Source organism: Leishmania braziliensis, chromosome 24 (assembly GCF_000002845.2).
Source record: "Leishmania braziliensis MHOM/BR/75/M2904 complete genome, chromosome 24".
Taxonomy (NCBI): domain Eukaryota; phylum Euglenozoa; class Kinetoplastea; order Trypanosomatida; family Trypanosomatidae; genus Leishmania; species Leishmania braziliensis.
The window spans coordinates 785,260-811,665 of record NC_009316.2 but is presented as its reverse complement, the minus strand read 5'-3'; the positions used below and the strand labels follow the sequence as shown (position 1 = coordinate 811,665).

Genomic DNA, 26,406 nt, shown 5'->3' with positions numbered 1-26,406 from the left:
CAGACTGCTTATCCTGTGGTGCGCCGTGTCTTTTCATTGCGTTGGAATGAATGGCGCTGCTGTGCTGACCTGCTGGAGCCACCATGGTGTCCCCCCTTGTGTCTTTGAAATGGATCACTGTCTGCGCCCTGGGATTGGCAGTGGTGGCGAGAGGCCTGAAGAAAAGGGCCAGGAGCTGCATGCGACTGGCGCAGCGAAGGCAAGTTTCTTTATTGTGCTGGTTCTGCGTTCCTGTGACGAAAGTGGCGTACTGGATGTTACACCGGGAGTTCCCAGCTTAACGTTTTGTCTTTTACCCCTCTTATATAAGTGCATGCAACCAGCTTTCATCATCCATCTTTACTTTCCTTGCGGAGTAGAATACCAAAACGGTTTGTAAGGAAAATCGGACAGTCACCGACATCCAATGCTTACTCATTCGCAAGCCAGCGCACCGAGCTTCAAATGCAGCAGACTTTTTCTCTTGTTCTGTGAACTCGCCTACTGGCTTGCATCGCTATTGTAATCAACTGACGCAATGAACTCCACCCTCTATGCTTTTCATCTGCTACACTCAACACTCAACTACTGTTTTGAGATCCTCTTTTGGTTCTGGCTGTAGAAATGGAGACCGGTAATGCTGATGAGCGGACTCTCGGACTGCCGTCTGTGACGCGTGCCGATATTGCACGTAGAGAAGCTGCAGAGGATTATTATGCCCTTTTGGTGGAAGAATGGACCAACTATGCATCAAGAAAGGGCTATTCGAAAAATGAAGTGCGTACGAAGTGGACAACGGAAACGTGGGATGCCTTTGAGACGCGAAAAGATGCTCAAAAATTGTTTCTCAAACGTCATGAACTGCGATCGCAGAAGAAAGCAGCGCAGCTTTCCGAGAGTCAAAAGTGGTCCAAGCAAAAAAGTGCCGCTGCTGTCGAGAAGATTATGGCATTTGAAGCTGAACAAAGGGGTACAATACTGCAGCCCCGGCACTTCCTCTTCGTTGACTATTACGACTATCAGCAATTTTTGTTTCGTAATGGGCGTAGTTTTATTGAGAATGAGGAAAACCTTCTGCGTTGTAAACTTTCTGAAGCAGAAGATGATCTTATGTGCCTGCTGGTGACGCAGTGGCACTGGAGTAATAGCCTTCAGTTGGCTCGCGAAAACGAGCGTATCGAACAAGAGGCTGCTGCTGAGCGACTCAAGGAGTTACAATACCAACAGAAACTAGAAGAAGAAAGGCTGTTGGAGGCACAGCGCACTGCACAGGAAAGAGAGGCGGCCCAGGCCGAAAAAGAGCAAGCCGAAGTTGAGAAACGTCTCGAGCGCAAGAGGCGAGATGAAGAGCGGCGTGCTAAAGCACGATCCGAACGAGAGCAACGAAGGGCAAAAGAATGATGTGATATGTATGTATGTTTATTGATAAATTTATTTTTTTGTATACCCCCTTGCTCTGGGATGCCGAAATGGGGCTTTCTTTTATGCTGTTCGCGCTATCTGTCAGCAACATCGTGCACTGTGCAAGTTCAAATAGACAAGATCGCACATTTCTGCTTCCTTTTTTTGCTCAGTGAAAAACTAGTTTTTTTTTTTTCTGAAACATGTTTGTTGCTTCGCCATACCCTTTTTTCGCTGTTAGCGTGAGATGTAATGTAGTTTCTCCCACTTTTCGCTGTTTGTACTACTTGCTGAAGTAGAGAATGTGACCATGCATAAAAAAAAAAAAAAATAAGAAGTATAAATGTGTTTAGCAGTGCTGTCTTCTTTAGAAGCAACTTTGTCACTGTGGAGGGTGAAAGCAAAGGTATCCTAGGTTATATATGAAATCCTGCTTTCTCGGCGCACTCTACGCTGCTGTCCGCTGTACTTACACGTACTTGGCTGGATAGTGCTGCACCGTCTCGTGAGCGTTGAAATCGATATGCATTGACTAAAGGGGGAAGTGTAATGCAGTATCAAAGATGCGCTACTGCATAGGCTTTGCTATTTTATGTGTGTGTTGTGGCTTAATCTAATCCTCCTTTTTTTTTTTTGCTGGTTCACTCTTCCTTTACGTGATCTACGGTCATTATGACACGATGAAAAAAACTTCTCTTACTTTTTCTCTTTAATTATCAACACTAATATAGGCTTGAATGGCTCTGTTTCTTTCACCCTTTTTGAGCACGTTTTTTCAGCTACATTCGGCTTGCGCTGTCTGTGCTGTTTTCAGTGGCTTAATGCCCCCCAAGCGACCGCAGGCTCTAGAGCAACTTCATGTTGCACCTCGAGACAAAGCAGTGTCTATCACAGATACCATGACCCTAGTTGTGAAAGGAGAGGGTGGTGTGGAGATGCGTGTGAAGCAGACGGGTATAGCTAAAGGTCCTTGTTCACAGTCAGCTGGCAGCCAACCAAAATCGGACGCTGTCATGAACAAGATCAATTTTGAGGATTTACGTATTGGCTCAGAGCTTGGAAAGGGATCTCAAGGCAAGGTACGCGTAGCACAGCACAAAATTACCGGTAAGAAGTACGCAATGAAATATATCACTTTTGATGGAGACTCTGATGACATGCGTTCCGCTTTGGAAGCAGAGCTGAGGCAGGTGGCTGCGGTGAAGCACCACAACATTGTTTCTTCTTATGAGGCGTTTTTCCGCGACGGTCGACTTTACATTGTCCTTGAGTATATGGACTGCGGCACCATGAATAGTCTTATCGAACGACATCCAGAGGGCTTTACTGAAGATATGCTCGCATATATTGCACGCGAGCTCTTCAGAGGCCTAGAGTTTCTCCATCAGCTGAATATGATTCACCGCGATATCAAACCTGCTAACGTCCTGGCAAATACGAAGGGGGAAATCAAAATTTCGGATTTTGGTGTCGCAAAAACACTTTCTGGTGATGATATTCAAACCCTCTCTGCACAAGGGTCGATGCCGTACATGAGCCCGGAGAGAATACAGTCGAAGCCGTACTCGTTCAACAGTGACATCTGGAGCGCTGGGCTGACAATTGCGGAGTGTGCATTTCGAGAATACCCCTTTGCTTCGATGAAGCCGAAATTGTTTGAGCTGTGCCAGACGATAGCTTCGGGTACAGCGAAGATTAACTGGGATGAGCGAAAAACAAAATTTAGCGAAGAGTTCAAAGAGTTTATTGAGCTTTGTCTACGCCCAGAGGCTACACGCCCGAGCGCAACAGAAATGCTGAGCCACTCACTTATTCAAAAGGCGAATAATGTGAATCCTCTTGAAGTGGGCAGGTGGATGTCCCCAAAGAAGTGAAGCAATGAACTGTAAATAGGACATATTGGTGCTCTCGTGGATGTGTAAACGGAGTTGCCTTTTTTAATATGTTCCTCTGCATCAGTTGAAACGGGAAGTTTTCAAGAGATATCAACAACAACAAAAAGGAGACCCTTAATGTTTCCTGCTTAATGGAGGGAAAACAACTACCTTTATGTCCGGTTGCCACCAATAGTGAGGAGTGACTCTGGCCTCTCTGCTTAGAGTAGGCTTTTGTTGGTTGTGACATGACTCTGCGTTCTCGTTCATTCGGCGAGAAAAAAGTGCGCTATGTGGTTTACTTTCGTACTGGCACTCGATGTTGTGCCTACCAACCTCTCTGGCTTCTTTTAATTTCTGTTGGTGACTGTGCTGATGTTTTTTGTTGTTACTAGCACTTGGTTTCTAGGTGCGTTGAGTTTTTGACGAGTACTAGTACCACTCTTTTCCACGCTATATTCGTGTGGCGGTCGTCTCACTTGTGTTTTCACGAGGAATAAGACGTCTGGGTATCATTCGGCCGTTACCGTCTTGAAACGTCGCGGCCGCGTAGAAAGCACGGTCCTCTTTTTTATATTTTAGGCGGTTTCTTTTTTAGGTTGTCACACCAGTGAAAGAAGGAGGATTGGTCCTTTGAGTTGTTGCACACTCATTGCCTCTTTATACAGTAAATTATGCCCCCCAAGGTGAAAAAAGTCTCAACAGCAGCCTCGAACGAGCTCTACTACGAAGACCAGCGACTAGCAGATGAGATCGTCATCTTGGAAGAGAGGCTCAATGCTCTGAAGAAAGTGTACTTGGATAGGATGAAGGCACTTGCTGAGCAAAAGCAGCAGCAACTTCTTTTCAGTGCAGAACTGGAGGAAAGGACGGCGCTTTTAGAAGGTAAGAAGAGTGAAAAAGCCGATGTCCTAACGGACAGCACTCGAGTCTACAAGGTGAGAGAGCGCATTGCTGTACAGGACATTGTGATGCAGGATGCTGCTCTGAACGCGCTTCAAGAGGCAAAAAGGAAACTGCAGGATCAGCTAGAGGCCTGCAGCGCCGATTTTGATAGCCGAATTAAGAGTAAGAAAAGAGAATTCGAATCTCTTTGCGAGCGAACCACTGACATGGAAAAGGAAATTGCCATGCTGCTCTCTGATGTGGAGGTATGCTCACCGTAGCTTCAATTCGTTGCATCTCACGCTTGTGATGTACACTTGTCAGCCAGCCCGAACGGAAAAAAAGGGGGTGCGTGATGTTTCAAACAAAACAAAAAAAAAACGGCAAGAATGATTTGTGTTGCTAGTGGAAAGCGTAGGTTATTTGCTGACGTTTTCTCAACTGCACGCACTCCGTCTGGCATTACAGAAAAGGTGATCACACGGGTGCATTAACCAATGTGAGCCAGTGGAAGGTAATGAGAAGGTAGGCTCTAGTCTCTTCTCCCTTTACCAACAGAAAGATGTCTCTCTTGTTCGTTTTGCATTCCATTCTTGGTCCTTTTTGTTTCGCGTACTGCTCAGCCTTTTGTATTTCTGTGTGGCAAAACACCGTCTCCTCGCTGCTTTCTTTGGCAAGGTTGAGTGTGCCGATGGAGCAGTACGAGTCCATGGTAGAATGCACAGAGTTTGTGCGATCGAATGTGCTGCTGCAAGGTAGTGGCTCCTCACCCTCAGCAAGTGCTTGCTACGAGAATGCCATGAATTACTTTCAACATGCTCGCGGCTCACACTACGTTGCTGCTTCACACTTGGTCGAGGTGGGGCTCTGGGATGCTCTTCGCCGAGCTGAAGGCTCGGTTCTCCGATTAGCTCAACTGAGTGAGGTCCGGCAGAGTATGAAAGCATACAACACTTGCACGACTTCCAACAGCTCTGGAGATTTGTCATCTCAACTTGCATCTTTGGAGAAGTCGATCGACAAGCTGCTCTCCGAGTTCCCTCAAAGTGTGGATGAGTTGGTAGCCCCGACTCACAATGAATCTCTCTGCTCAGCAGCCGCAAGATCGGCCTTGGCGGTGGTGCCGAGCTTTGTTTCGCTAAATGCTTCGCTTCGCGTCATCAACGATAAGTTCTTCTCTCTCGATAGCTTTTCGCGCGATATGCTCCCTTTGATGCGCCATGACGTTGATGCTTCGCTTCAATGCCTTCTTGTTGCGAGCCGCCTGGACACGCTTGAGCAAAAGCTGAGTACTATTGAGGAGCTGGTTGCCGCGTTTGGTCGCTCTTCCGCGGCCAGCAAGGCAACCTTTGAGTGCATCAGCATCAAGCATGGAGACACTAACCTCGCAACAGCCATGTAAATTATGCATAACAAAGGTTGTACTGGCGCACTGGTGTACCTTTTTTCCCGGTTACAGTGTGAAAGGAAAACGAAAAGCCATCGATGACACAGCTAAAAGACACAAGCATCTGTGGAGTTCTACGTGTAGGTGGTCCACGTGGATTAGTTTACTCCGACTAGCAAGCTGATTCAGGCAGGCCAGCTGCCACAGCACCCGCTCTGCGTGCGCGTTCACCATTTTTTGTTCTCTTTGTCGGGTGCTTCATTCTCGGAACTCTAACGTCCTTTTCTGTTACATTGTCCGCCCACTTTCACACATGAAAATCGTGAAGCTTAGTTCTAACCGTGAGGCGCGTGCACTTCTTTACGATACAACGTTGCACTTGTCTTCATATTTACATTATCCCCCAATTCTTGCCACTTGTGGAGGGTCCGAGGCAAGAGAGAGTGTGACGGATTTGCAGTACAGGCGCCCCGCTATGCTTTGCTGCGAAACGGGTCGAGCGCTCTGAGGAGGGGGTGCTTCATCTCTTCCGGGGACATTATTTACGTGACGGCCCGGACGGTGAGAGCAGAAAGGGGAACGGGCTGCCGAGCGCTCGTGAGCACCGTTGTAGACTTTGTCATCTCCGTTGCAGCGACCTGTTTGGGCAAGCGCGAGAAGGACGTTCTTCCTTCTCCCCTCTTTGCCGAGAAATATTTCACCAGAACAATATACTGCTTTCTTTTATTTGTGGGGTAGCAACCATGCTGGAAGAAGATCGGCAGGCGTTGCGCAAGATGAAGGCCGACTTCGAGGCCCTCGCCGACCTGGCGAATAGCGACTTCAAAGGATACAATACCTTCGAGAGACGGATGAACCACTACAACACCGTCTACACTGCAGCGACGCGGAACACGTCGAGGGCTGCCGAGTACCCTGGCTACGATGCTGGCGAGCTATTGTACATGGAGTATAATGAAATGTTGACTACCTACCTGTGGCGATACCGAGACCTTTCTGGCGACTCCGAGAAGGGGCTTTTTCAGAAGATTTTGGATGTGTGGGATCACTACAAGATCCTGATGAAATGGAACATGCGGACGTTCGGGTACCTGTCCCGGTACTATATTGTGTACCATTCAAAGCCTTCGCTGCAGCAAGTGGGTCTGAGCATCTTTCTGGAGCAAGTCTTCAAGAAAAATGCCGATGTAGTGAGCTCAATTACGCAGAAGCTGCTTCTGAAAGAGAGGGCGGATCGAGTCGTGAGTACCGACGCCAAGCAGATTGCGACAGCAATCGGGCTCTTTTCCTCCATGAACATCGAGGACACTCAGTCGATCTACATCACAGCGTTTCTAGAGCCGTACTTGGACAAGACGAAGAGAGACTACGAGCGGTTTTTGCAGGAGTGGGACGCTGCAGCCGACGCGGCCGTCTTTCTCCGCTCCGTTCACGAAGCTCTCACAAATGAGCGGAGTATATGTCGTCGCTACTTTTCGATGCAGGATGAAGAGCGCATTATGACGTGTGTCGAGGCCACCCTTGTCGACTCCCCTGTCACGCGGAACAAACTGGTGGACTCCCCTACGGGTGTTCTAGCGATGTTGCGAAACCGGGATGAGGCCCAGCTGCAAATGTGCAATAGCTTCTTCTCCAGGCGCGAGTCTGGCGTCGCACTTCTGGCAGGCCTGATCAAGAAGCAAATTGAGGACGAGGGTCTGGAACTGTGTGAGAGGTTCAAAGACGAGGAGGCTTCCGTAGACGTGGTGGCCTACACCACAGGGATGATGCACTTGCAGGAGGTCTACCCGCAACTGCTGTCGCGCTGTTTCCAGCTTGACTTCACTCTTTCTAAGGCTGTTCGGGAGGGACTGGAAGCATGCTACAACCACGGTGTGTCCGTCACGAGCAGCAGTGGCGGTGAAAGCCACGTTGTGCCCTTCTGCGAATGGCTCTCGCACTACGTGAATCACCTGTTCCAACAAGAGGCGGGACCAGCCAGCGCAGAGGTGGATCGCATTGTAGCCACTTTAGCGTATGTGACGGAGCGCGATCGCTTCATCGCGACGTCGCGCGAGCACATGGCCGATCGTATTCTCTTTCCTGTTAAGAAGTTCAACGAGGCGAATGAGCGCGCGCTCATCCAGCGCTTCCGGCAGCGGTGCGGCCCGGCGTGCACCGCGTGCTTGGAGAGCATGCTGCACGACTGGGAGGCGTCAAATAGTTTTCGTGCAATGGAAGTGCTGGCGAGCAAGAACATAATCTCACCATTCGAGGTTAACCTCCTTGTTGCTAAGAAAGGAATCTGGCCATCTCGACTTTCTGACGAGCCCGACATCGTTGTTCCGTCATTTTTGCAGCGCGTCTTGGAGCCGCTCCGCGACGAGTATCTTGCCGGGAAGTCAGGTCGCGTGCTGACGTGGTCGCACGAGTGCAGCAGTGGTGAGCTGCAGGGCTATTTCAAGAAAGGTACTCAGCTTTTTTATGCGTGTGGCATCCAAACGTTGATTCTTCTGTGCTTTAACTCATCGCCAGTATGCACACCCCAGCAGATTGGGGACCGCTGCCATGTTACGTTCGCCTCACTTCAGCGGTACCTGTCGCCTCTCATTCGCAGTCGCGTCCTCACCCGGAAATCTGGGAAGGCGCTGCTGCAATTGGATGACGAACTTACGGTCAACGACGAGTTCGTCTGCAGAGCACGGCGAATGCGGCTTCCTCCGTCGCTTGCGCGTGTGAGCGTTGTCGGAAGCGACCGCATATCAAAGCAAGTCGAAGAAGACCGAAAGCCGGCTATCGACGGGGCGCTGGTGCGTATTATGAAAGGGCGTCGCTCTCTTGAGCACGCGGAGCTAATTCTCGAGTGTCAACAGCACCTCAGCTCACGATTTTCGCCGGATATCAAGCTGATCAAACAGCGCATAGAGGAGCTGATCCGACGAGAATATATCAGCCGCGATTCCCGCAATAAAGGTGTTTACCATTATATTGCTTGAGCGGATGCTTGCAGGCGGAGAGCACGGAGCACTAAGGTTGTTGTATCTCTCTCTATTATTTCCCCTTTCAATGGGTGCTGATCGTACAACTTCTGACACTGCTGTAGGTGACTCGCACAGCAAGACGGTGTTCGCTGTAGCCAATAAGCAAGGGGCAAAGGATTGTGGAAACCAATAGTTTGTGTGTTGCTGGCGACTGTCGCTACTGTCGAGACAATGCGATGCCGTTTCTAGCACAGTGAGATTGAAGTTTCCACCGCTTCCGGCTGCAGGTTGAGGTCGTATCGAGCATCAGCAACTAGCCATGAGCTGCTGGCTCCTTGTCTCGCCTTCCAGTTTCCTACAAATACACACAACTACACACAACTGTGGAGCAGTGATTGCCCTCGAAAGAGAGCTTATATGAGCTACACGGCTCTCTTTCTCAATAGCTCTCCATGTGCATCCTCGTGTCTACTTTTGTTGTTCTTCTTCATTGTATCGGACCCCGTCCCTTTACCTACTTCTTTTCGCGTTACCCACAGACTATTTCATTGAACTCCTCTATCCCTTACACTGTGAATGCATCGCCTATCGACTTTCACAGCGACGTTAAGGGACAGGGCCACCGCATCAAGGTGACAGCTACGTGATGTGAACCACTTCGACGTATATCTGAACTTGTGTGGAAAGCAGCAATGAAGCTCTACGTTGAGGATGTGCTTGTGGTGTTCCCGTACGAGTATATCTATCCAGAGCAGCTGGACTACATAACGGAACTGAAACGCGGCCTTGACAAGGGAGGTCACATGGTGCTGGAGATGCCGTCGGGGACGGGCAAAACAATCTCGCTGCTGTCTATCTTGGTTGCGTACCTGCACCACCACGCCCACGAGAAGCGGAAAGTGGTGTACTGCACCCGGACGGTGGAGGAGATGGTGAAAACAATGGGAGAAATGCGAAAGCTGCTCAAGCACTGGGAGGCGGAGGGCGAGCAGCTTCGACCGCTGCGCGGCCTCTGTCTGACTGCAAAGAAGAACCTGTGTATTGAGCCTAGTGTCACCTCGCTTATACACCCAGACAAAGTGGACGCCGGCTGTCGCTCCATCACGGCCCCGTGGCAGCAGGAAGGGCGATGCGGGTACTATGACACGCTGATCCAAGGACCACTGGAGCTTCCCCCAGGGGTGTACTCTTTAGATGACTTGAAAGACTTTGGTGAACAGCACCACGTATGCCCCTACTACCTGGTGCGCAAGGCCCTCCCCATTGTCGACATTATCGTGCACTCGTATCTGTACATGGTTGACCCCGTTGTGTCAGAGGTGACAAAGGCGTTCCTTAATGAGAACACGATTGTTGTGATGGATGAAGGCCACAACGTGGACGATGTGTGCATCGAGGCAATGTCGCTCATCCTCACGAAGAAAGACTCCCTCGACGCAAAGCAGAACATGAAGGACTTGAACAAGGAGCTCGATCACTTGAAGGCGACGAACCGGCAGCAACTTCAGGATGAGTACGATCGGCTCGTGAACGGGCTGGCTATGGCTGAGATGGCGCGCATTCCGGAGGAGCGGGCAGTGGTCGTGGTGCCTGCGATTCCAGCCAACGTAGCTGAGGGCGCCATTCCCGCGTCACTGCGCCAGGCCAACCACTTCCTTGTCTTCATGCAGCGTCTCGTCGACTTTACGCATCGCATTGTGGCGCGTATTACTCGTACATACGTGGCTGACCCACTGACGTTTCTCACAAAGCTGAAGGAGGAGTGCGCGCTGGAGATCAGCCACTTCCGCTACTTGTCAGAGCGGCTGAAGGTGCTGCTAACAACGCTGCAAGTCACAAATACTGGCAAGTACCGCCCCGTAGCGCTTATCGCACAGATGTACACGCTGCTCTCAATGTACTACACGGATGATCGGTACGAAAAACCGGGGTTCGTGGTGGTGTGCGAGGCGTTTGACCCGACGCGGCCGCAGATACCAGATCCCGTGATCCGTACCGTCTGCGTGGACGCCTCTCTGGCACTGCGGGACACCTTTGGCCGGTACCGCAGCGTTATCCTCACCTCCGGCACACTCTCTCCTATGGACATTTATCCAAAAATATTGGGCTTCGCCCCCGCCGTCTCCAAGTCATTTCAGATGACGCTGTCACGCAAGTGCATCGCGCCGGTGATTGTGACTCGCAGCTCGGAGAGCGTGAGCATCACAGCTGAAGAGGTCACAAGCAGTTTCAAGGTGCGCACAAACCCAGCCGCGCAGGCACTCGTCACATCCGCGTACGAGAGTCTGCTGTTCGAGCTGGCAAAGACTGTTCCTGACGGAATGGTGTGCTTCTTTACGGGGTACCAGTACATGGGCGAGGTACTGCTCGCTTGGCACAGCTCCGGGTTTCTGCAGAAGCTGGCGAAGCACAAGCTCATCTTTGTCGAGACCCAGGGTGTGGAGGAGACGTCGGTGGCACTCGCCAACTACCGCCGAGCGTGCGACATTGGCCGCGGTGCCATATTCATGTCGATTGCGCGTGGCAAGATCGCAGAAGGAATTGATTTCGACCGCCACTACGGACGCGCGGTGATTATGTTCGGCGTGCCCTTTCTGCCTCCGAACGATGAGCCTTTGCGACAGCGGATGCACTGGATGGAGGTGTGCCTTGGCATATCAGAAAGCGAGTTTCGCAACTTCGACGCGATGCGCCAGGCGTCGCAGTGTATCGGGCGGGTGCTACGCAACAAGACAGACTACGGGATGATGCTTCTGGTCGATAAGCGGTTCGCGCTCAACGACAAGTGCAATAAGATTCCACGCTGGATTGTTCAGTGCCTCAAGAACAACACCAACCTTAGCGTCGACGCGGCCGTCGCGGTTGCTCGAGGGTTCTTCAAGGAAATGGCGCAGCCATGGGAACACGAGAAGGATCTCGGCACCACCTTGCTCTCGAAAGAGACTCTCCGAAAGATGGGTAAGCTGAGCTCATCAGCTCCCAAGTACGCATCTGTCCCTGAATCACTAGCTGCTGAGAATGTGGGTATCGTGACAACGCCAAAGGCGGAGGAGGAAGAGGAGGGTGTTATCGCCGCAGTGCGCGAGCCAGGAAGCGGTAGTCGGAAGCGCAAGCGAGATGGCGAGAGGGAGTGAGGTCATCTCATATTCTTCGTCTTATGTTTGCGCTGGTTTTTGTTGTAGTTTCGCTGTGATGGGTCGACGTCGCATCTTCCACTCTTCCTCTCTGAGCAGCGGTGTTTGCACATCTCCCTCGGCCGGCTGTTCATGTTCTTCTTTTGTAGAGGGCCTCCCTCCATTTCTCCGGACAGCAAAACTTATTCCTCAGAGCGCTAATTTTGCTGCTGCGCACTGTGGCACGTGCTGACACCCATGGGTCCCGCACGTTGTCTTCAGTTTGCAGCGGAAAAAGCGAGGACGAGGGAGGAAGTCTTAAGTCACGTCATGCTATTCAGCCTCACTTGTGTGTCTTCTCCCCTCCGGTGAGCCGACCGCTACGCTACCGCGGTACTTGCGCTACTTCCCTCCACAACCATTAACATACTGCGACGGCTTCGCAAAATTGAACGCTGGCTAGTTCTGCAGAAAAAAGTGATGGGGCAAGATCGCCTTTGCACAAAGCAGAGAGTGAACAGTCACTGGATGAAAATAGTGAAGAACAAAATAGAAGCCGTAGAAGACGGAGGAATGATGTGTATCATGGGTGTTGCGCGTTACAGTGAGCAAACCAAGCCACAGGTCGCTAGAGCTGAAGATGCAATCGGCATGCACTCACATCGCTCTGAAATGTGTTTCTCGGCGGTCACTGTTGCGCCCTTGCGTCTCAGTGATCATCAACTTGTTAAGTCTGATCTTCGCCATATTGTCCTCCCCTTTTCTCTTTTCTTCCGCTTTTCTCTTCGACTTCATTTTGCATGGCTCGCTCCTCTGTGTATGACATGCAAGGGGGAAGGAAAAAAGAGAAGGGACACTGGTGGCGAACCAGCGGGGGTCGCTGTCTCGCCTTGGCAATCAGACTTGAGGACTCTCAGTGACACTAGAAGAGCACCCTGCAATGACGACATGGGAGGAGGCACTTACATCATGGGGAGCGGTGTATATAGCACTGCTCCTACCGGCTATCTTGATGCTCGTCAACTTTGTTTTTGGCAAATGTTTTGTGAGCGAGGCCATGTGCAGGGCTCGGCACACACCTCAGTCGGTGCACACTCGGTCGCGCATTCTTGGAAGAGCATATGTCGCCCTTGTCACTCTCTCCTTCGCGTGGCAGTACTACGTTGTAATGTTCGTGGTTCGAACCCAGACGGACGGAAACGCTGATGTTCGTGCCTGCAACCCACTTTTTTTTGTGTGGGACCTGATCGATCACTTGCCATATCTACGGGGTATGCAGCTGTCACTGCTGGTCCAATGCTGCTCTTCAGATGTTACGTATCTCGTTCTCGTTGGGCTTTTTGCGTTCTTTTACGCGTCGTGTGTGTTTAGTGTACCCCAGGCCACCCCTGGCAGTGCCGCCGCGGAAGGGCAGGACGTCATTTCTTACTGCCGGCGTTGTGGCACGCACGTCCATCAGATGGACCACCACTGCTACTTTATCGGCAACTGCGTTGGCGAACGTAACAGGCGTTTGTTCCTGTGCTGTCTTGTAGCCGGCGTGGCAAATCTCAGCTATCTCTTGTACAAGTACGCCCTGTGGGTATTCGCGCACGGTGACGCCGTGACAAACGTTGGTGCAATCTTGGTGATGGTCTTTGACGTGTTCTTGGCCGGTCTTCTTGGATTTCAGGTGCTCGTGTTGCGGCGTGGCTGGACGACAAGAGAGTTCCTGCGCCGCAGGCGGCATGAGAAAGAACCGGTTGTGCGCTGCATACTTCGGCTCTGCTTCTCCTGACGCTCCCCCCCACCCCTGCTATCACCTATGTGTGCAAAGATGGTGCGCACGAGAAGTCAAGTGATTTTTTTCTGGTGTGTACGCAGCATTACATTGCGTTCAGCTGATCCTTAATCCCATGTTTGTGAGTGCACTAAGCGAGCGAGGGAAAGGGGGAATGGAGATACAGAGAATGAGATACAGGGAACTCTGTGCGCTTCATCACACTGTGGCTGTTGCGGGGAGCAACAAGAGCAAATGAAAAAAGAAACTCACACAACGAGTTTTCTGTCTTTCGTGAATTTGCGCACCCTCTGTGTCAATCTCACTTTCACTCAGCTCCTGCGTGTTGGCGACAACTTCTTCGCCGCACCATTGCTCCTGCCATATAGAGTGAATCGCATGATGTTTGTAGTGCAGCCCTCGTTTTAGTCTTGCATGTGTGTATCTATTCATTTACCCTTTTCCTCACCTCGTCTTGTTGTATCTCGCACTCCATTTTTATGTTGTGCCCCTCCCCTGCACATATGCCTATACTCATATCCTCCCTCCCCTTTAAAACAGTATCGCCAAACTGCCGCCAGTCGTGTAAGTCTTGTGGCGGTCTGTTATTAGCTTCTGTACTTGCCTCAGCAGTGCCGTTGTGGAAGGCACACAGCCATGCCAGTGCGGAAGAAGCAGAGGCGCGATGTCGTTCGAGAGGCGGAACTGAACAGCAACGAAGACGGCGACGAGGCGCCGAAAATCATGGTACGACTTTTGGATGAGCACGGGGAACCAAGCGGCACTCAAATTCTGCTTCCCGCGTCTGCGACACCGAAGCAACTCGATGAGCTTCTCTCGTCACTACTGCAGGACGAGGAGTTGAAAAAGACCCCGTACGCCTTTTTCATTGGCGGCGAGCAAATCAACAGTAGCGTGCAGGACATTCTTTTCAGGAAGCAGAAAGACGAGTATGTAGGACGAATGCTGAAGGAGGGGCGGCGCGTGCGCCAGCAGGATATTGAGAAGCTCGAATTCGCTGCGCCAGAGGAAACAGTGGTGGAGATTATGTACAAGCCTCAGGCAGTGTTCCGCGTTCGCCCCGTGACGCGCTGCGCCGGTACGTTGGACGGTCATAGCGAGGCTGTGCTGGTGGTGTCCTTTTCTCCAGACAGCCAAGTGTTGGCTACGGGTGGCGGTGACAAGGAGATTCGCATTTGGGACATGAACACCCTTACTCCCGTACAGGAGCTCAAAGCTCACACCAGCTGGGTGCAGGTGCTCTCGTGGTCTCCGGATGGGCAGTTCTTGGTGAGTGGAAGCAAGGATGGCATTCTTGCCAACTGGACGCACAACGGTGAATACAGCGGTTTCAAGTGCAAGAAGCACAAGGCGCACAACCACTATGTGTCTCATGTCTCCTGGGAGCCGCTGCACCGCAACCCACAGTGCGACCGTTTCGTCTCGGCGAGCAAGGACGCGTCGTTGAAGATGTGGAACATGGCAACAGGGCTGGAGCGTTCTTTATCCGGTCATCAGTCGTGCGTCACGTGCGTGAAGTGGGGTGGCGAGGACCGGATCTACTCTTCCTCACAGGATCGTACGGTGATAGTGTGGGATGCCGCCACCGGTTCGCCGTGGTGTGTGCTCCGCGGCCATGCACATTGGGTTAATTTCCTAGCTCTTAGTACAGACCTCGTCACCCGTACTGGGGCCTTCGGCTACGAGGATCTCAAATTCAGCACACGTGAGGACATGAGCGCGCACGCACGGAAGCGCTACGACGCTTTGGTGTCTCGCTTTGGTGGGTCGGAGCGACTGGTGAGCTGCTCTGATGACAACACAATGTTCTTGTGGAATCCACAGCAGTCGGTGACGCATGTGGCTCGAATGACGGGCCATCAGGGGATCGTGTTTCACATCCAGTTCAGTCCGGATGGGACGATGCTTGCCTCGTGTTCAGCGGACAAGAGCGTGAAGCTGTGGAATGCCGCGGACGGCACGTTCATCACCACCTTTCGGGGGCACGTGGCGGCCGTTTATCACGTCAGCTGGAGCCTCGATTCTCGCATGCTAGTGTCTGGCAGCAAAGACACAACTTTGAAGCTGTGGTCTATAGCGAAGAGGGAACTCGTCGAGGATATGTCCGGCCATAGCGACGAGATTTACGCAACGGACTGGAGTCCAGATGGGCAGAAGGTGGCCACAGGATCGAAGGACAAGCGCGTGCGCATCTGGATCCACTAGCGGAACGCCGTATCTTAGCCTTCGGTGCTCTCCCCCGCCATTTTCTTTCCCGTGTATGTTGCAACTGTTTTCTTAACTCGCTTTCTCCTTCGTGTAAGCAGACTCTAAGTGTGCAGCTGCACTCGCAAAATGGAGCCTCCAGCTTCCTTCAGTGGAAGAGAAGGGCAAAAAAACTGCGGAGAAGCACAAAAGTGGAACAACAAAAGCCGAGAGCAGACGTTGTGACAACGAAGGACCGCTGTGAATGACGGTACACCCCAATCTCGATACCAGCGCTGCCGAGAGCAACTGCTTACACAAGCCAGGACACGCACTCTGACAGACGGTCCCCTCAATGTTCACACTGCACTGCATTCGTCCTTCTCCCTCCTCTCCTCTTTGGTGGTGTCTCCTCACGTTTCACAACGCATTCGTTCTGTCGTCGTTGAACCGCCTCGCATGGTGTTTGGGTTGGAGAAAAAAACAACGGCACCGTTGATCTGCTGACGTTCTGTGCGAATAGGAAGTGCGTTCTTTCAATTTTTTTTTCCTGTGCTACTAACCATGACCTCTGTGGAAAAGGGTAAGGACGTGACGGAGGAGCCTGTGCGCCGTCAGCCCACATACAAGGAGGGAAACTACGAGATCAACTATGTTGCTGTGGCTGTCCTGGGTCTTCCCATCGCCGGCGTCCTCGTTGCCGCGTTCATGGGTGTGCCGCTCCAGTGGAAGACGTTTGTCACCGCCGTACTCTTCTACATGTTCAATGGTTGTCTCGGCGTCACTGTCGGCTACCACCGTCTGTTTTCTCACCGCTCATACACGGCCAGCACTGCGTTCCAGTGGCTCTGCGCCTTCGCTGGTGCCGGCTCTTTTGAAGGCTCGGCCAAGTGGTGGGCCCGAAACCACCGCATTCACCACCGTTACGTGGATACGGAGAAAGACCCTTATAACGCGCAGCGCGGGTTCATTTTCTCGCACATGGGGTGGATGGTAATGAAGCAAGACTACTCCCTCCTCGGCAAGGTGGACGTGTCGGACTTCAAGTACAACTACGTGATACAGTTCCAGCACCAACACTTCTTTAAGATGGCGATGCTCTCTGGTGTCATCCTGCCCACGATGGTTTGTGGCCTCGGCTGGGGTGACTGGCTCGGCGGGTACTTCTACGCCGCTCTCGCGAAGATTGTGTTTGTCCACCACTGCACCTTCTTTATCAACAGCCTGGCTCACACCAGCCTCTTTGGTGCGATGCAGAACTACTCGGACCGCCACTCGTCGCACGACTCATTTGTGTGCGCGCTCTTTACCTTCGGTGAGGGCTACCACAACTTCCACCACGAGTTCGCCCAGGACTACCGCAACGGCATCAAGTGGTACCACTACGACCCCACCAAGTGGATCATCCGCGCAGCTTCATTTGTTGGCGGTGCCAAGAACCTCGTGCGCACGCCGAACGACGTCATCGATGCTAACTTCAACAAGATGCTCTTGAAGAAGTCGAGGAAGGAGATGGAGCAGGCTCAGACCCGCCTCGACGAGCTTAGCATCCCCATCTCCACGGAGTGGACCTGGGAGAAAGTTCAGGATGAAGTGTCGAAGGGCCGCAAGCTGATTGTCATCAACAACGACGTGATTGACCTGATGCGCAGCATTCCGACGGGCTCCGGCTACACGCACAGTAGCAAGGATATATTCTGGTACTCGAATCACCCCGGCGGTCAGCGCATCCTGGACATGTTCGTTGGCAAGGACGCAACGTCGGCGTTCACTGGTGGTGTCTACGGTCACTCGTGCGGTGCTGAGGCCTACCTTCAGCACCTACGCGTTGCGAAGCTCAAGGTGGCGACTGATTAAGACTGATGCGCTGAAAGAAGGGATATAGCATGTTTCACAGGAAGAAAAGTCAAACGAACCCATGGATGCGTTGGCTTTCTTTTTTTCATCTGCGTTAACAGCTCTACAAAGACACTGTTGACTAGATCACGACAAGCTTGAGGTGGGAGACAACGCGGCGAGGGTGATGGGGCGTCTCACAAGCGTGCACTTTGTTCAATTCGAGTGCTTCTCACTGAGTAAATGTGCATGTAAAATACGCCGTCTCTATACCTGAACATCTTGCCGCGCAGAGATGCCCATGCGACACCCATGGCCAGGCTTGTCTCTTGAGATTGTTTTGTGTACTCTAGCATGCATGTGCACGTTTGCGTGTGCGCGGGTGTTTCGACTTGTGTAGCTGACTATTCCTGAGCACCTCGTTCTGTTGTCATTTTCGTCTTCCTTCTGTGTGCGTGTCGTCGTGGACGTTTTAGGAAACTGTTTCTGCTGTGGACTCAGTCAAGATACAGCGGGATTGAAGAAAATGAGCCTCTCTGTGCAGCTGGGGCTTAGTGCGCGCTACATGTTGCCCTGGTGCTCAAGTAGCATAGGTCGGTGGTGTGCCGCACAACGCCTGCAATGTGCACTGCATTACTTCAAAAAGAAAACAGAATAAAGAAAAACACTCACTGGAGGGAGAGCCGTCGCTGAAATACACATTCTTCCTGAGGGACACAGGCGCACGCTGCTCGACTGTCCAACGACTTAGCCATACTGTGCAAAGAGAAAAAAGACGAGCTCAATAGGAAAGAAAAGGAGCGTGCAATACGCCTTTGTTGTCCTTCTTTTTTATTTTTCACTTTCTCCTCTTGTTGTGCTGTATGGGCTACTCCCTCTCTCTTTACGTGTTTTTCTGTTGTTTTATACCTTTGTGCCGACGAGTGGTCGATGTCTGAATGGGGGTAACCAATCAAATGCGCTTCGAAGCCCTACATGGGATCCCTGCTGCTGAACCTCTTTTTTCTGCCTTAAAGACGAAGCGCATGCAAAACAAACAATTGCGCCGGTGAAGCTAAGTGAAGCGATGCAACAAAAAAAAGAAACAGACATGCAACGAAGAGGGGAAACCAAAGAGATGTGGATTGAAAGCAACACCAATTAACATAACACGGATGCACCATGGAAAGATTGAAGTGAAAACATACCCGCAGGCCCGCAGCGTATGGTCATAGGGATCTCTTTTGGTTTCCGTCTTGCTAGCCTCCCAGCTCTGATGTTTTTCACACTTGTGGTCATATGTTGAGATGCAGTAAAACAGACCCGTGACGTTCCCCATAGCATTAATGCCCCTGTCTCACTCCACATGTCCTCAAAGAAAAGGTGTGAGTGAGAGGAGGCATGGTGCTGTTAGACCGGTCGGAGAGCGGACAAGAGTGATTAACGTGCACTCCTGCACTATTTCTTGTTCTCTCCTGCGTTCTTTATGTGATCATCAATTGTTCTTTCTTTTAGCTTCTCATTTCTTTCTTCTCGAAGACGTCTGCACTCTGTAGACACCCCCACACACACACACACACCGACATGTGCGCACACTGTGCAGATACGCTTTTTTTTTTTTTTTCAGGTTTTTCTTGTTCCCCTTTTGTGTCTTTTTTGTGGCTCAAGGACCCCACAGCCCTCTCTGTCTGCCTATCCATCACCCAGAGATAAGACGACACAAAGGGGTGGAAAAAATGACAAAGACTGAAGCTTTGGTATGTTTGTTCTTAGCGTTGATGAGGTGCGTTGTTGTTTCCACTCCTCCTTCTCGTTCGTTTACCCACTGCCGCCTCCCATTCTCAGGCAAACACTTCAAAAAAAGTAGAATACGAATCACAGCTTCAAGGCACAGCGGCTGCAGGACGTAATCCATCTGCGCACATATGTGTGTATTTGCGTGTCTACGTACCTTCAGGCTGTAGCCACCGATGCTCTCTCGATGACTCCCCGGCGCCTCTCCGTAAGGGTGTGGGTGTCTCTCTCAATCTCGAGAGATGTCTTCTTCCACTGAGGAATATGATGGACCTTGATGAATGCGCTCCTCGTTTTCGTATCGAGTGCTGCGATGCCTTGGCGTGCAGCAGCACAACGCTTACACCAGATGTCACTCACGCTTCCTCATGCGCTTCACGTGGAGCAACAGTTGGTTGCATTTCTTTGTTCTGTTCTGTTCTTTCTCCTATTGCTGCTGCTCATTGCTTTTTCTCGGCATCTCTCCTAAAACACAGCCGCCCTTCACCTGAGCAAGATCTCTCGCGGCTGCCTAAAAAGCGAAGATGCGTGATGTGGCGTGCTGTCACGTGTGACACTCCCCGAGCTACTGCTATTGTATTCGCTGTCATGGCCTTGTCAGCGCTGGTGTACACTACGGTGCGACGCCGTGGACCACGCGTCACCCATGGCCGTTTCTTTTCCGGCTGCACATGCGCCTCCCCGATGGCTACCATCGATCCAGTTGTAGCAGAAGAAAACCCTATCGAGAGGCGGCTGACACTTGAGATTAAGGCCCTACACGCACAGGCCATGGCGAACGGTGAGGACACATACATTGATCCGTGCACGGGCTTCACTGTCTTGACCCGCCTCGGGCTAATGCGAAACATGAAGTGCTGCGGCAACCGGTGCCGCCACTGTCCCTTTGGCCACGTGAATGTCCAGTCCAAGCGCTTGATGACAACCAAAGCAGAGGGTCCTTTCGCGGCAACGTCTGCCTCCTCCGCGGCTACCAGTGCGGAGGCGTCTTCCGCCGCCCCCACCGCAGCCGCAAGGGACGGAAAAGCGGCATCGGGTGGAAACGTACCCAAGCGCAGTATGGTCTACACCAAGACAGGGGACAATGGCACATCTGCCCTATTCACTGGCGAGCGCCGAAAGAAGGCAGACGCTGTGTTCGAGGCTCTAGGCGCGATCGACGAGTTGAGCAGCCATGTGGGGCTTGCCAGGGCAATGTTACGCAGCGCCGCTGAGAGGCGTGAGCACGATGAGGCGATGATGAGCATGCTAGAGGGAATCCAGCAGGAGCTGCTGAATGCCGGAACGGTTGTAGCAACGCCAACTGCGAAGAACCCTGAGGACGAGGCTACGAAGCACATGATGACTATTCTTGAGGGCTACCGCTTTCTCGACAAGACGGAAGAAATAGCAAGAAACATCGACATTATTGACAGCCGCCTCACACCGTTGCGCGTTTTCATTCTGCCTGGTGGCGGAAACGTGGCCTCCGCCCAGTTGCACGTGTGCCGCACCACTTGCCGGCGTGCGGAGCGACGCATGGTCAAGGTCCGCGACTTGTACGGCGAGACCTACACGGATCACTTGCGCCAAGCTACCGTCTACGTTAATCGGCTAAGCGACTTTTTCTTTGTTGCCGCCCGCAGCATTGCGGAGGAGGACATTGTTCGCAAGTACAACTGAGCTGAGCATGCTCCTTGATGACACCCTTTTTACCGCATGCCCTTTCAACGTTGCTTTACCACAGTATTGATGCACAGTGAAGCGAGAAGAATAAATGGTTTGTGCGACTTGAGGCTCATTTGTGAGCTGCAGCACCAGTAGTGACATCGTACCTTTTTTGTGGTTGTTGGTAGCTGCTGCCGCGCTTCGTTGCTCTTTCTAGTCTCCTCTCGTGTTATTCTTCCTCTTCTCGTGCGCACGTGTGTGTGTAGCAGCGCTCTCTCTCCCTCAGTGTGGGCTCGCGTGCAGTTGTGATGCTTTCGAGGATTCTCCGTGGACGGAAGTCCATACACACTGGAAAAAGAACAAATGAGAGGTGATGTGAAGAGCAGCAGTGCCAAGTGATGTATTTCTTCGCACGTTACATGCGGTAGACATACCATCGGCTTGCTTGTGCCTTCTATTTGTGTTTATGATGTCTGGGCCGTTGCCTAAGAGGTGATGGACGAGCGGTGGTGTACCGTCGAGGCTTGGTCACAGGCCACGTGCACTTCAAGGTGGAGACGGGGAGGAAGCACGTGGTAAACACTTCCTCCACCACCCTCTGACGCTCTTCCTCTTCTTTAGCTGCTCTCTCTAACCTCTAGCGCTCCTCTCTCTGCCTATTTTGCTCCGCACATGTCCTGCGACAATGGCCCACTTCACAGTTCTATCCTGGTTCCCCATCATCAGTTTTCCATCCTCCCCTCAGCCGTGCGGGCCATTGCTTCTTTTATTTTTAGGGATTGGTTCTCTTTCACACTCCACTTTTCCTTCTCCCAGCTTGATGAACGAGTTGAAGCGCAAGCAGCGCGAACGCCGCATTTGGTTGGCGGTTTACGTTATCATCGGCCTGGCCTACGTCGCGGGTGCACTCAACTTCGGCTTTGAGCACCGCAATTACGGTGCGTGCACCGGCTTCTTCTTCGCGGTTCTCTTAATCGCCCTGCGCGTGGCGCTCTTCGTGACACCGCAGCACCGCCTGTACCAGATTTTCCCTCCCAGCAGCTTCAATCGCGCGGCATACCAGACGTTCTTCCTCTGTCTTTGCCTGACTGGGATCAGTCTGGGGCTGTGGCTCATGGCGAAGGGCATTCAGCATCATCAAGTCTGGACAGCGAAGTCGTACTTTTGTGGAATGATCGGCATGTGGATGGCAGCAAAGTGGGCCTTCTTTGTGACGATGCCCATCTACGAACTCCGAGAGGACACCCTCGAGGAGGACGCGCTTCTCCGACTTGGCTTCATTGAGAGAGGGAGAGAGAGGATAAGTGGCAATAGTGAGCCGCTGCTGGAGAACCAGGTGTAGAGCGTCAACAGTGCCCCACCCCCTCATCCTGCCTCTTGGGAACCTTCGTGTACTCATGACTGAACGCAGAGAGCGCGAGAAAGACAGTGAGTGGATGCACCTGGCGTGGCTGGGTGCAGATGGGTGAGGTGTCGACAGGAAAGGGACGACGAACGTGTGCACACGCCTCCCTCTCTCCTCTGTCCTTGGCTCATTCAGTCTCTCGTTTCTTTTTTCTCTCATGTACCCTTCTCAGTCTCTCCTATTCCCCCTCCTCCAGCACACCATCACCACCGCTGCGTGTTGTCGTTCCGCATTTTTTTTGATTACCAGCCTCAGCGAAACGACGAGGAAGAGCAGCATGAGTAGCGACCGCGGCGTCAGCACGCACCCTCTTCTTTGCCATGTGGTCCCCGTTCCTTCTTTGGTTAACTTTACATCCCCGACCTTTGCCTTCCTTGTTTTTGTGTATCTGCGCGGGTGATGGTGAGCGTCAACTCTCTAAGCTTTTCATCATTATTGTGCTGCACTGATTTGCCAGATACCCACGCAAAGGCTCTCGGGTGGAGTTAGATAGAGGCAGCGAGGGGCGGGTCCGTCTTCCCTTACTCGCCTGTTCATCCCACTATTTCTTCTCTTTATGCTGTTCCACCCCCTCGACTCCTTTTTGTTGGTCTATTTTGTTTTCTTTTCCCGTACCCTGCAGTCCCCCCCCCCCTCGCGCTACTTACAGCCTACGACACCTCGTGGTGGACAGCGTCAAGTGTCAAGTAGGGAGCGAGGGACGAGTGCGAGCTAGGTAGAGAGAAGTTTACTTATGAGCTGCGTGATCCTAACGATTCTTTTTTCTCTTTTCTTCTTTTTCCCCCATGCTTTCACCCGAAATATCGAGAGAAATGGCTAGCAACTGAGATATCTATTGGCATGTGTGCTGCTCTGTGTATCTTACCGCTTCTTCCTGTTCACAAGCGTTGCGCACTTGGACCTCTGCGGGTGATGATTGCGCTGGTAGCGGTGGTCCTGCTTGTGTGTGCGTCCACGTATTGCGCTCCTCCTCCTTTGTGCAACACGGTAGTTGTCAGCCCCATTCACACAAATGTTGAAAACACCACATCTCCAACCGGTGGGAGACCACGACCAACTCCATATGGAAGCGCACGAGAAGGGCAAGAGAGAGAGTCAGACACGCATGCAATTAGCAACGATATATACAAGTTTGCCAGCATACAACTGCCACCATCAACTTTGTGTTCTTTTGGTTTTTGCTGATTTTTTTTACGCTTTTTCCTCCTTTCATTCATCACCTACTCCGAACGAAAGAGACACCCAAAGGCACGAAAGGAATCTCAAACTACTAACTGCAAAACACATCCAACAACTAAAACACGAGCAAACAAACGCATCTGCATAGTGAGAAAAAAAATACGAGGAAGTAAAGTGAGCGTCGTGGCACATCGCACAAGACTCAGCAAGATAACAACGGTCAACTGTGAAGGTAATACAAACCTGAGTTTCTGTGAGTACGTTGGGGTGGAATGGCTGAGGTGCAAAGCAATAACCAAGAGGTGTAACATCGCTCGTTGACTGTTACAGCAGAACCACCCTCTTAGCAACACCTGTGCAAAGGAGACTATACCCTTCTACCTCCCTCTGTGTGCCTCTCTCACATTACCTCCGTTCTTTATCCAGCCACTAATAACAGGGGGCAACAGGTCAATGTGGGGAAAAGCGAATAAGCGCGTTTCATGGCTTGGCATATCAGCGGTGTTGCAAGTATGCACATTTGTGCATGTATGTATTGGTGGGCGCCACTGTGGCGCATAGTCGCCCCTCTCGGATTGTTTCGCTCTTGTATTGGCCCCCTCCGCGGTAGTAGAGGCAAAAAAAAACGAGCACCTTTACGTGCCCTCGAGAACGGCGCATATATGTGTGGCGAGCAGCTGTGATAGAAGAGACTCACTCTCATCGTTTTGTTAGCATCGATGATGCCTTTGTGCATCTCCCAGCATGCAGGAGAGCCCCTAGCGCTGTATGCTCATGGTGGAGCGTGCACAGCATGCAGACCAGAAGGAGACAAGCAGAAAAGTCCGCTATTGTGTAGAGCAGGGGGGCGTCTGCCTCCCATCCCACCCCCAGGCCCCTCGTTCATCATGTAGATGAGCCACTTTTCTGCCGTCTTTTTCCTGTATCTCTCCTCACGTATCTTTTTTCTTTGCGCCGTGTTGAAGGCTATCCTCTGCGCCGGTGTCGTGGGTGGCGATAGCTGTTCCCTCTCTCATACGAGGTGGTGGAGGTGTTGACGGGGGCATGTCAGGGGATTCGCCGTGGAATAGAGGTTAGACTGTGCTCCGTATCAACACCAAGCCGCTGCTTCCATACTTGGAGCGGCTTTACTGGTGTTAGCTGATACCACTCTCGTCTCTTGCTTGTAAGCTGACGCCGTAGGGGCGTGTGATGCTCTTGCAAGAAGGGCTCCTCTTTCGTGTGCACCACCGTCATGTACTGCTTTGTCAGCGTACTTGCGGTATTTGTGGCAGCACTTGTTGCACTTCTCATCCCTCAGTTGCTCGATCCCGTCTATGTAATCCCTGCAGCCGATGCGGCAGCTCCGTTCTGCTCGGAGCCACCGCTATGCGCAAGGAAGGATCGTACAATGAGACAGCAGCTTCTATGCATCATAGGTAGCACTCCATTGAAACTGACATCGCCGGCGTATCGTCAGTATGCTGTGTCGAGACTGAAGCGGTACGTGGATAACTCCATACGGGGTCAATCCGTGGCCCTATCTGTCATTGAGCGGGTACGCTACAAACTTGTTCACGTGCACGAGCCGATGGTACTGCACTTTGCGGGAGACAACGGTGTCGGCAAGACGCGGCTGGCCGAGCTCATCTCGCTGGCCATTGGTCAAAAGTGCGGGGACGCAGCGTGTAGCATTGGGGATACCACCCTCGTACTCTCCGGCACTAGCTATGATGGCATGACTGTGGCTCAGTTCCGCAATGCGGTGGTGCCCGTGGTGGTGCGCCACGCGCAGCGCTATCCGAACAACGGCGTTGTCATCTTCAACGAGCTGACTTCACTGGAGCCTAACAAGGTCCGCGTGTTATTACCGCTGCTAGGCCGGGGCACCAACTTCCCAGAGTACCCCAGCGTTAGCATAGCTCCGCTGCTGGTTATCTTAACAACAGATTTTGGCCGCGAAGGTCGCACACGTGGCAAGAGTCTCCTCGAGATGCGTGCCTTCATCACTGACGAGTTCACGGAGCTGTATAGCAAGGAGGCCGCCTCGCATGTTCGCACCTTCCCGTTCCTGCCTATCTCCCTCAGTACCGCAGGCGACATCGTGCGTGTTGTCGTGAGGGAAATCGGTTGCAGCGCACCCCAGCCGCTCTGCCTCACCATTAACGATTCTGCCGTTCTGTGGTTAGTAGAAAAGACAAAAATGCTCTTACCAGCCGAGAACGGTCGCGCGGTGGCTTTCGAAACCAAGCTGCAGGTGGAGGCACTTCTTGAAGAGGTGATGGCTAACAACGCCCTCGAAGGCGGCACCATCACCACTGATGAGATTTACATGGATGTTGCTGAGACCTGCTCGTACAGGCGGTGCACTATATTGCTCGAGGGTGACGGAACGCTCGCGATTGCGTGTCAAGGCACAGGCACACACACCCGCGTGTCATCGGGCTGAGCATACTGCAGATGCGGCTCTCCGAGGAGGCGGGGAAGAAAATGCGAGGTCGAGGGATGGAGAGCAAATGGTGAGGGAGGGGTGTAAAAAACTCCTCAAACCCACTGCTATCGCCTTGTGATCCTTTTCTCTCTCTCTTCATCCGTGTCCTATAGACAGCGCACTGCGTGGGAGGGAACCGAAAAGTTGGTTAAACGGTGTTGCCCGTGACAACTATGTGCGCCACACTGCAAATTCGTGATGGCAAGCGCCACAACCTTGAAGTAAATAAAAAATGCGCCCCGCAAAGTGTGTTACCACTGTCTTCTAGTTAAGGACTGCAAGACGCTCACGTCCTTCTTATGTGTAGTGGACACGAGGGGATGTGAAAAAGTGGGAGGGAGCTTGGACTCGGCGCGTTGCCTGTGTCAACCGCCATGCCCTACAAGCGAAGCCCTCGTGCGCTTTCTCACTCCGCGCCCTCACTCTGTTGTGCTGGCGGCCAACTCCCGCATTGGAACACCACGTCTACGTTCTTTTGCCTCTGACGCACTGCTCTTCTCCCGCTTTTTTTTTTTGCCTGATGTTTTCCGTCG

At 52.1% G+C, this 26,406-nt stretch overlaps 12 protein-coding genes across 12 annotated transcripts; all 12 read left to right on the top strand.

The window, feature by feature from the left end:
• Positions 1 to 603: 603 nt before the first annotated feature.
• LBRM_24_2410 (conserved hypothetical protein) lies at positions 604 to 1,380 on the top strand (the record flags this gene model as incomplete). The annotated part of the gene is made up of 1 exon (XM_001565454.1): positions 604 to 1,380. The coding sequence occupies one exon, from the start codon at positions 604 to 606 to the stop codon at positions 1,378 to 1,380; it is 777 nt and encodes a 258-aa protein (XP_001565504.1).
• Positions 1,381 to 2,201: 821 nt separating this feature from the next.
• LBRM_24_2400 (mitogen-activated protein kinase) lies at positions 2,202 to 3,254 on the top strand (the record flags this gene model as incomplete). Its single annotated transcript, XM_001565453.1, has 1 exon — positions 2,202 to 3,254. The coding sequence occupies one exon, from the start codon at positions 2,202 to 2,204 to the stop codon at positions 3,252 to 3,254; it is 1,053 nt and encodes a 350-aa protein (XP_001565503.1).
• A 674-nt stretch (positions 3,255 to 3,928) lies between these two features.
• Positions 3,929 to 4,420, top strand: LBRM_24_2390 (conserved hypothetical protein; the record flags this gene model as incomplete). Its single annotated transcript, XM_001565452.1, has 1 exon — positions 3,929 to 4,420. The coding sequence occupies one exon, from the start codon at positions 3,929 to 3,931 to the stop codon at positions 4,418 to 4,420; it is 492 nt and encodes a 163-aa protein (XP_001565502.1).
• A 410-nt stretch (positions 4,421 to 4,830) lies between these two features.
• On the top strand, positions 4,831 to 5,541 carry LBRM_24_2380 (hypothetical protein, unknown function; the record flags this gene model as incomplete). Its single annotated transcript, XM_001565451.1, has 1 exon — positions 4,831 to 5,541. One exon carries the CDS (start codon positions 4,831 to 4,833, stop codon positions 5,539 to 5,541), a length of 711 nt encoding a protein of 236 aa, XP_001565501.1.
• Positions 5,542 to 6,269: 728 nt separating this feature from the next.
• On the top strand, positions 6,270 to 8,501 carry LBRM_24_2370 (cullin-like protein-like protein; the record flags this gene model as incomplete). Its single annotated transcript, XM_001565450.1, has 1 exon — positions 6,270 to 8,501. The coding sequence occupies one exon, from the start codon at positions 6,270 to 6,272 to the stop codon at positions 8,499 to 8,501; it is 2,232 nt and encodes a 743-aa protein (XP_001565500.1).
• A 677-nt stretch (positions 8,502 to 9,178) lies between these two features.
• LBRM_24_2360 (putative TFIIH basal transcription factor complex helicase subunit) lies at positions 9,179 to 11,620 on the top strand (the record flags this gene model as incomplete). The annotated part of the gene is made up of 1 exon (XM_001565449.1): positions 9,179 to 11,620. One exon carries the CDS (start codon positions 9,179 to 9,181, stop codon positions 11,618 to 11,620), a length of 2,442 nt encoding a protein of 813 aa, XP_001565499.1.
• Positions 11,621 to 12,539: 919 nt separating this feature from the next.
• LBRM_24_2350 (zinc-finger multi-pass transmembrane protein) lies at positions 12,540 to 13,376 on the top strand (the record flags this gene model as incomplete). Its single annotated transcript, XM_001565448.1, has 1 exon — positions 12,540 to 13,376. The coding sequence occupies one exon, from the start codon at positions 12,540 to 12,542 to the stop codon at positions 13,374 to 13,376; it is 837 nt and encodes a 278-aa protein (XP_001565498.1).
• A 639-nt stretch (positions 13,377 to 14,015) lies between these two features.
• Positions 14,016 to 15,584, top strand: LBRM_24_2340 (putative notchless homolog; the record flags this gene model as incomplete). The annotated part of the gene is made up of 1 exon (XM_001565447.1): positions 14,016 to 15,584. The coding sequence occupies one exon, from the start codon at positions 14,016 to 14,018 to the stop codon at positions 15,582 to 15,584; it is 1,569 nt and encodes a 522-aa protein (XP_001565497.1).
• A 543-nt stretch (positions 15,585 to 16,127) lies between these two features.
• LBRM_24_2330 (putative fatty-acid desaturase) lies at positions 16,128 to 17,420 on the top strand (the record flags this gene model as incomplete). Its single annotated transcript, XM_001565446.1, has 1 exon — positions 16,128 to 17,420. The coding sequence occupies one exon, from the start codon at positions 16,128 to 16,130 to the stop codon at positions 17,418 to 17,420; it is 1,293 nt and encodes a 430-aa protein (XP_001565496.1).
• A 2,283-nt stretch (positions 17,421 to 19,703) lies between these two features.
• On the top strand, positions 19,704 to 20,834 carry LBRM_24_2320 (conserved hypothetical protein; the record flags this gene model as incomplete). Its single annotated transcript, XM_001565445.1, has 1 exon — positions 19,704 to 20,834. One exon carries the CDS (start codon positions 19,704 to 19,706, stop codon positions 20,832 to 20,834), a length of 1,131 nt encoding a protein of 376 aa, XP_001565495.1.
• An 805-nt stretch (positions 20,835 to 21,639) lies between these two features.
• Positions 21,640 to 22,161, top strand: LBRM_24_2310 (hypothetical predicted multi-pass transmembrane protein; the record flags this gene model as incomplete). Its single annotated transcript, XM_001565444.1, has 1 exon — positions 21,640 to 22,161. One exon carries the CDS (start codon positions 21,640 to 21,642, stop codon positions 22,159 to 22,161), a length of 522 nt encoding a protein of 173 aa, XP_001565494.1.
• A 2,959-nt stretch (positions 22,162 to 25,120) lies between these two features.
• Positions 25,121 to 25,831, top strand: LBRM_24_2300 (conserved hypothetical protein; the record flags this gene model as incomplete). Its single annotated transcript, XM_001565443.1, has 1 exon — positions 25,121 to 25,831. The coding sequence occupies one exon, from the start codon at positions 25,121 to 25,123 to the stop codon at positions 25,829 to 25,831; it is 711 nt and encodes a 236-aa protein (XP_001565493.1).
• Positions 25,832 to 26,406: the final 575 nt, after the last annotated feature.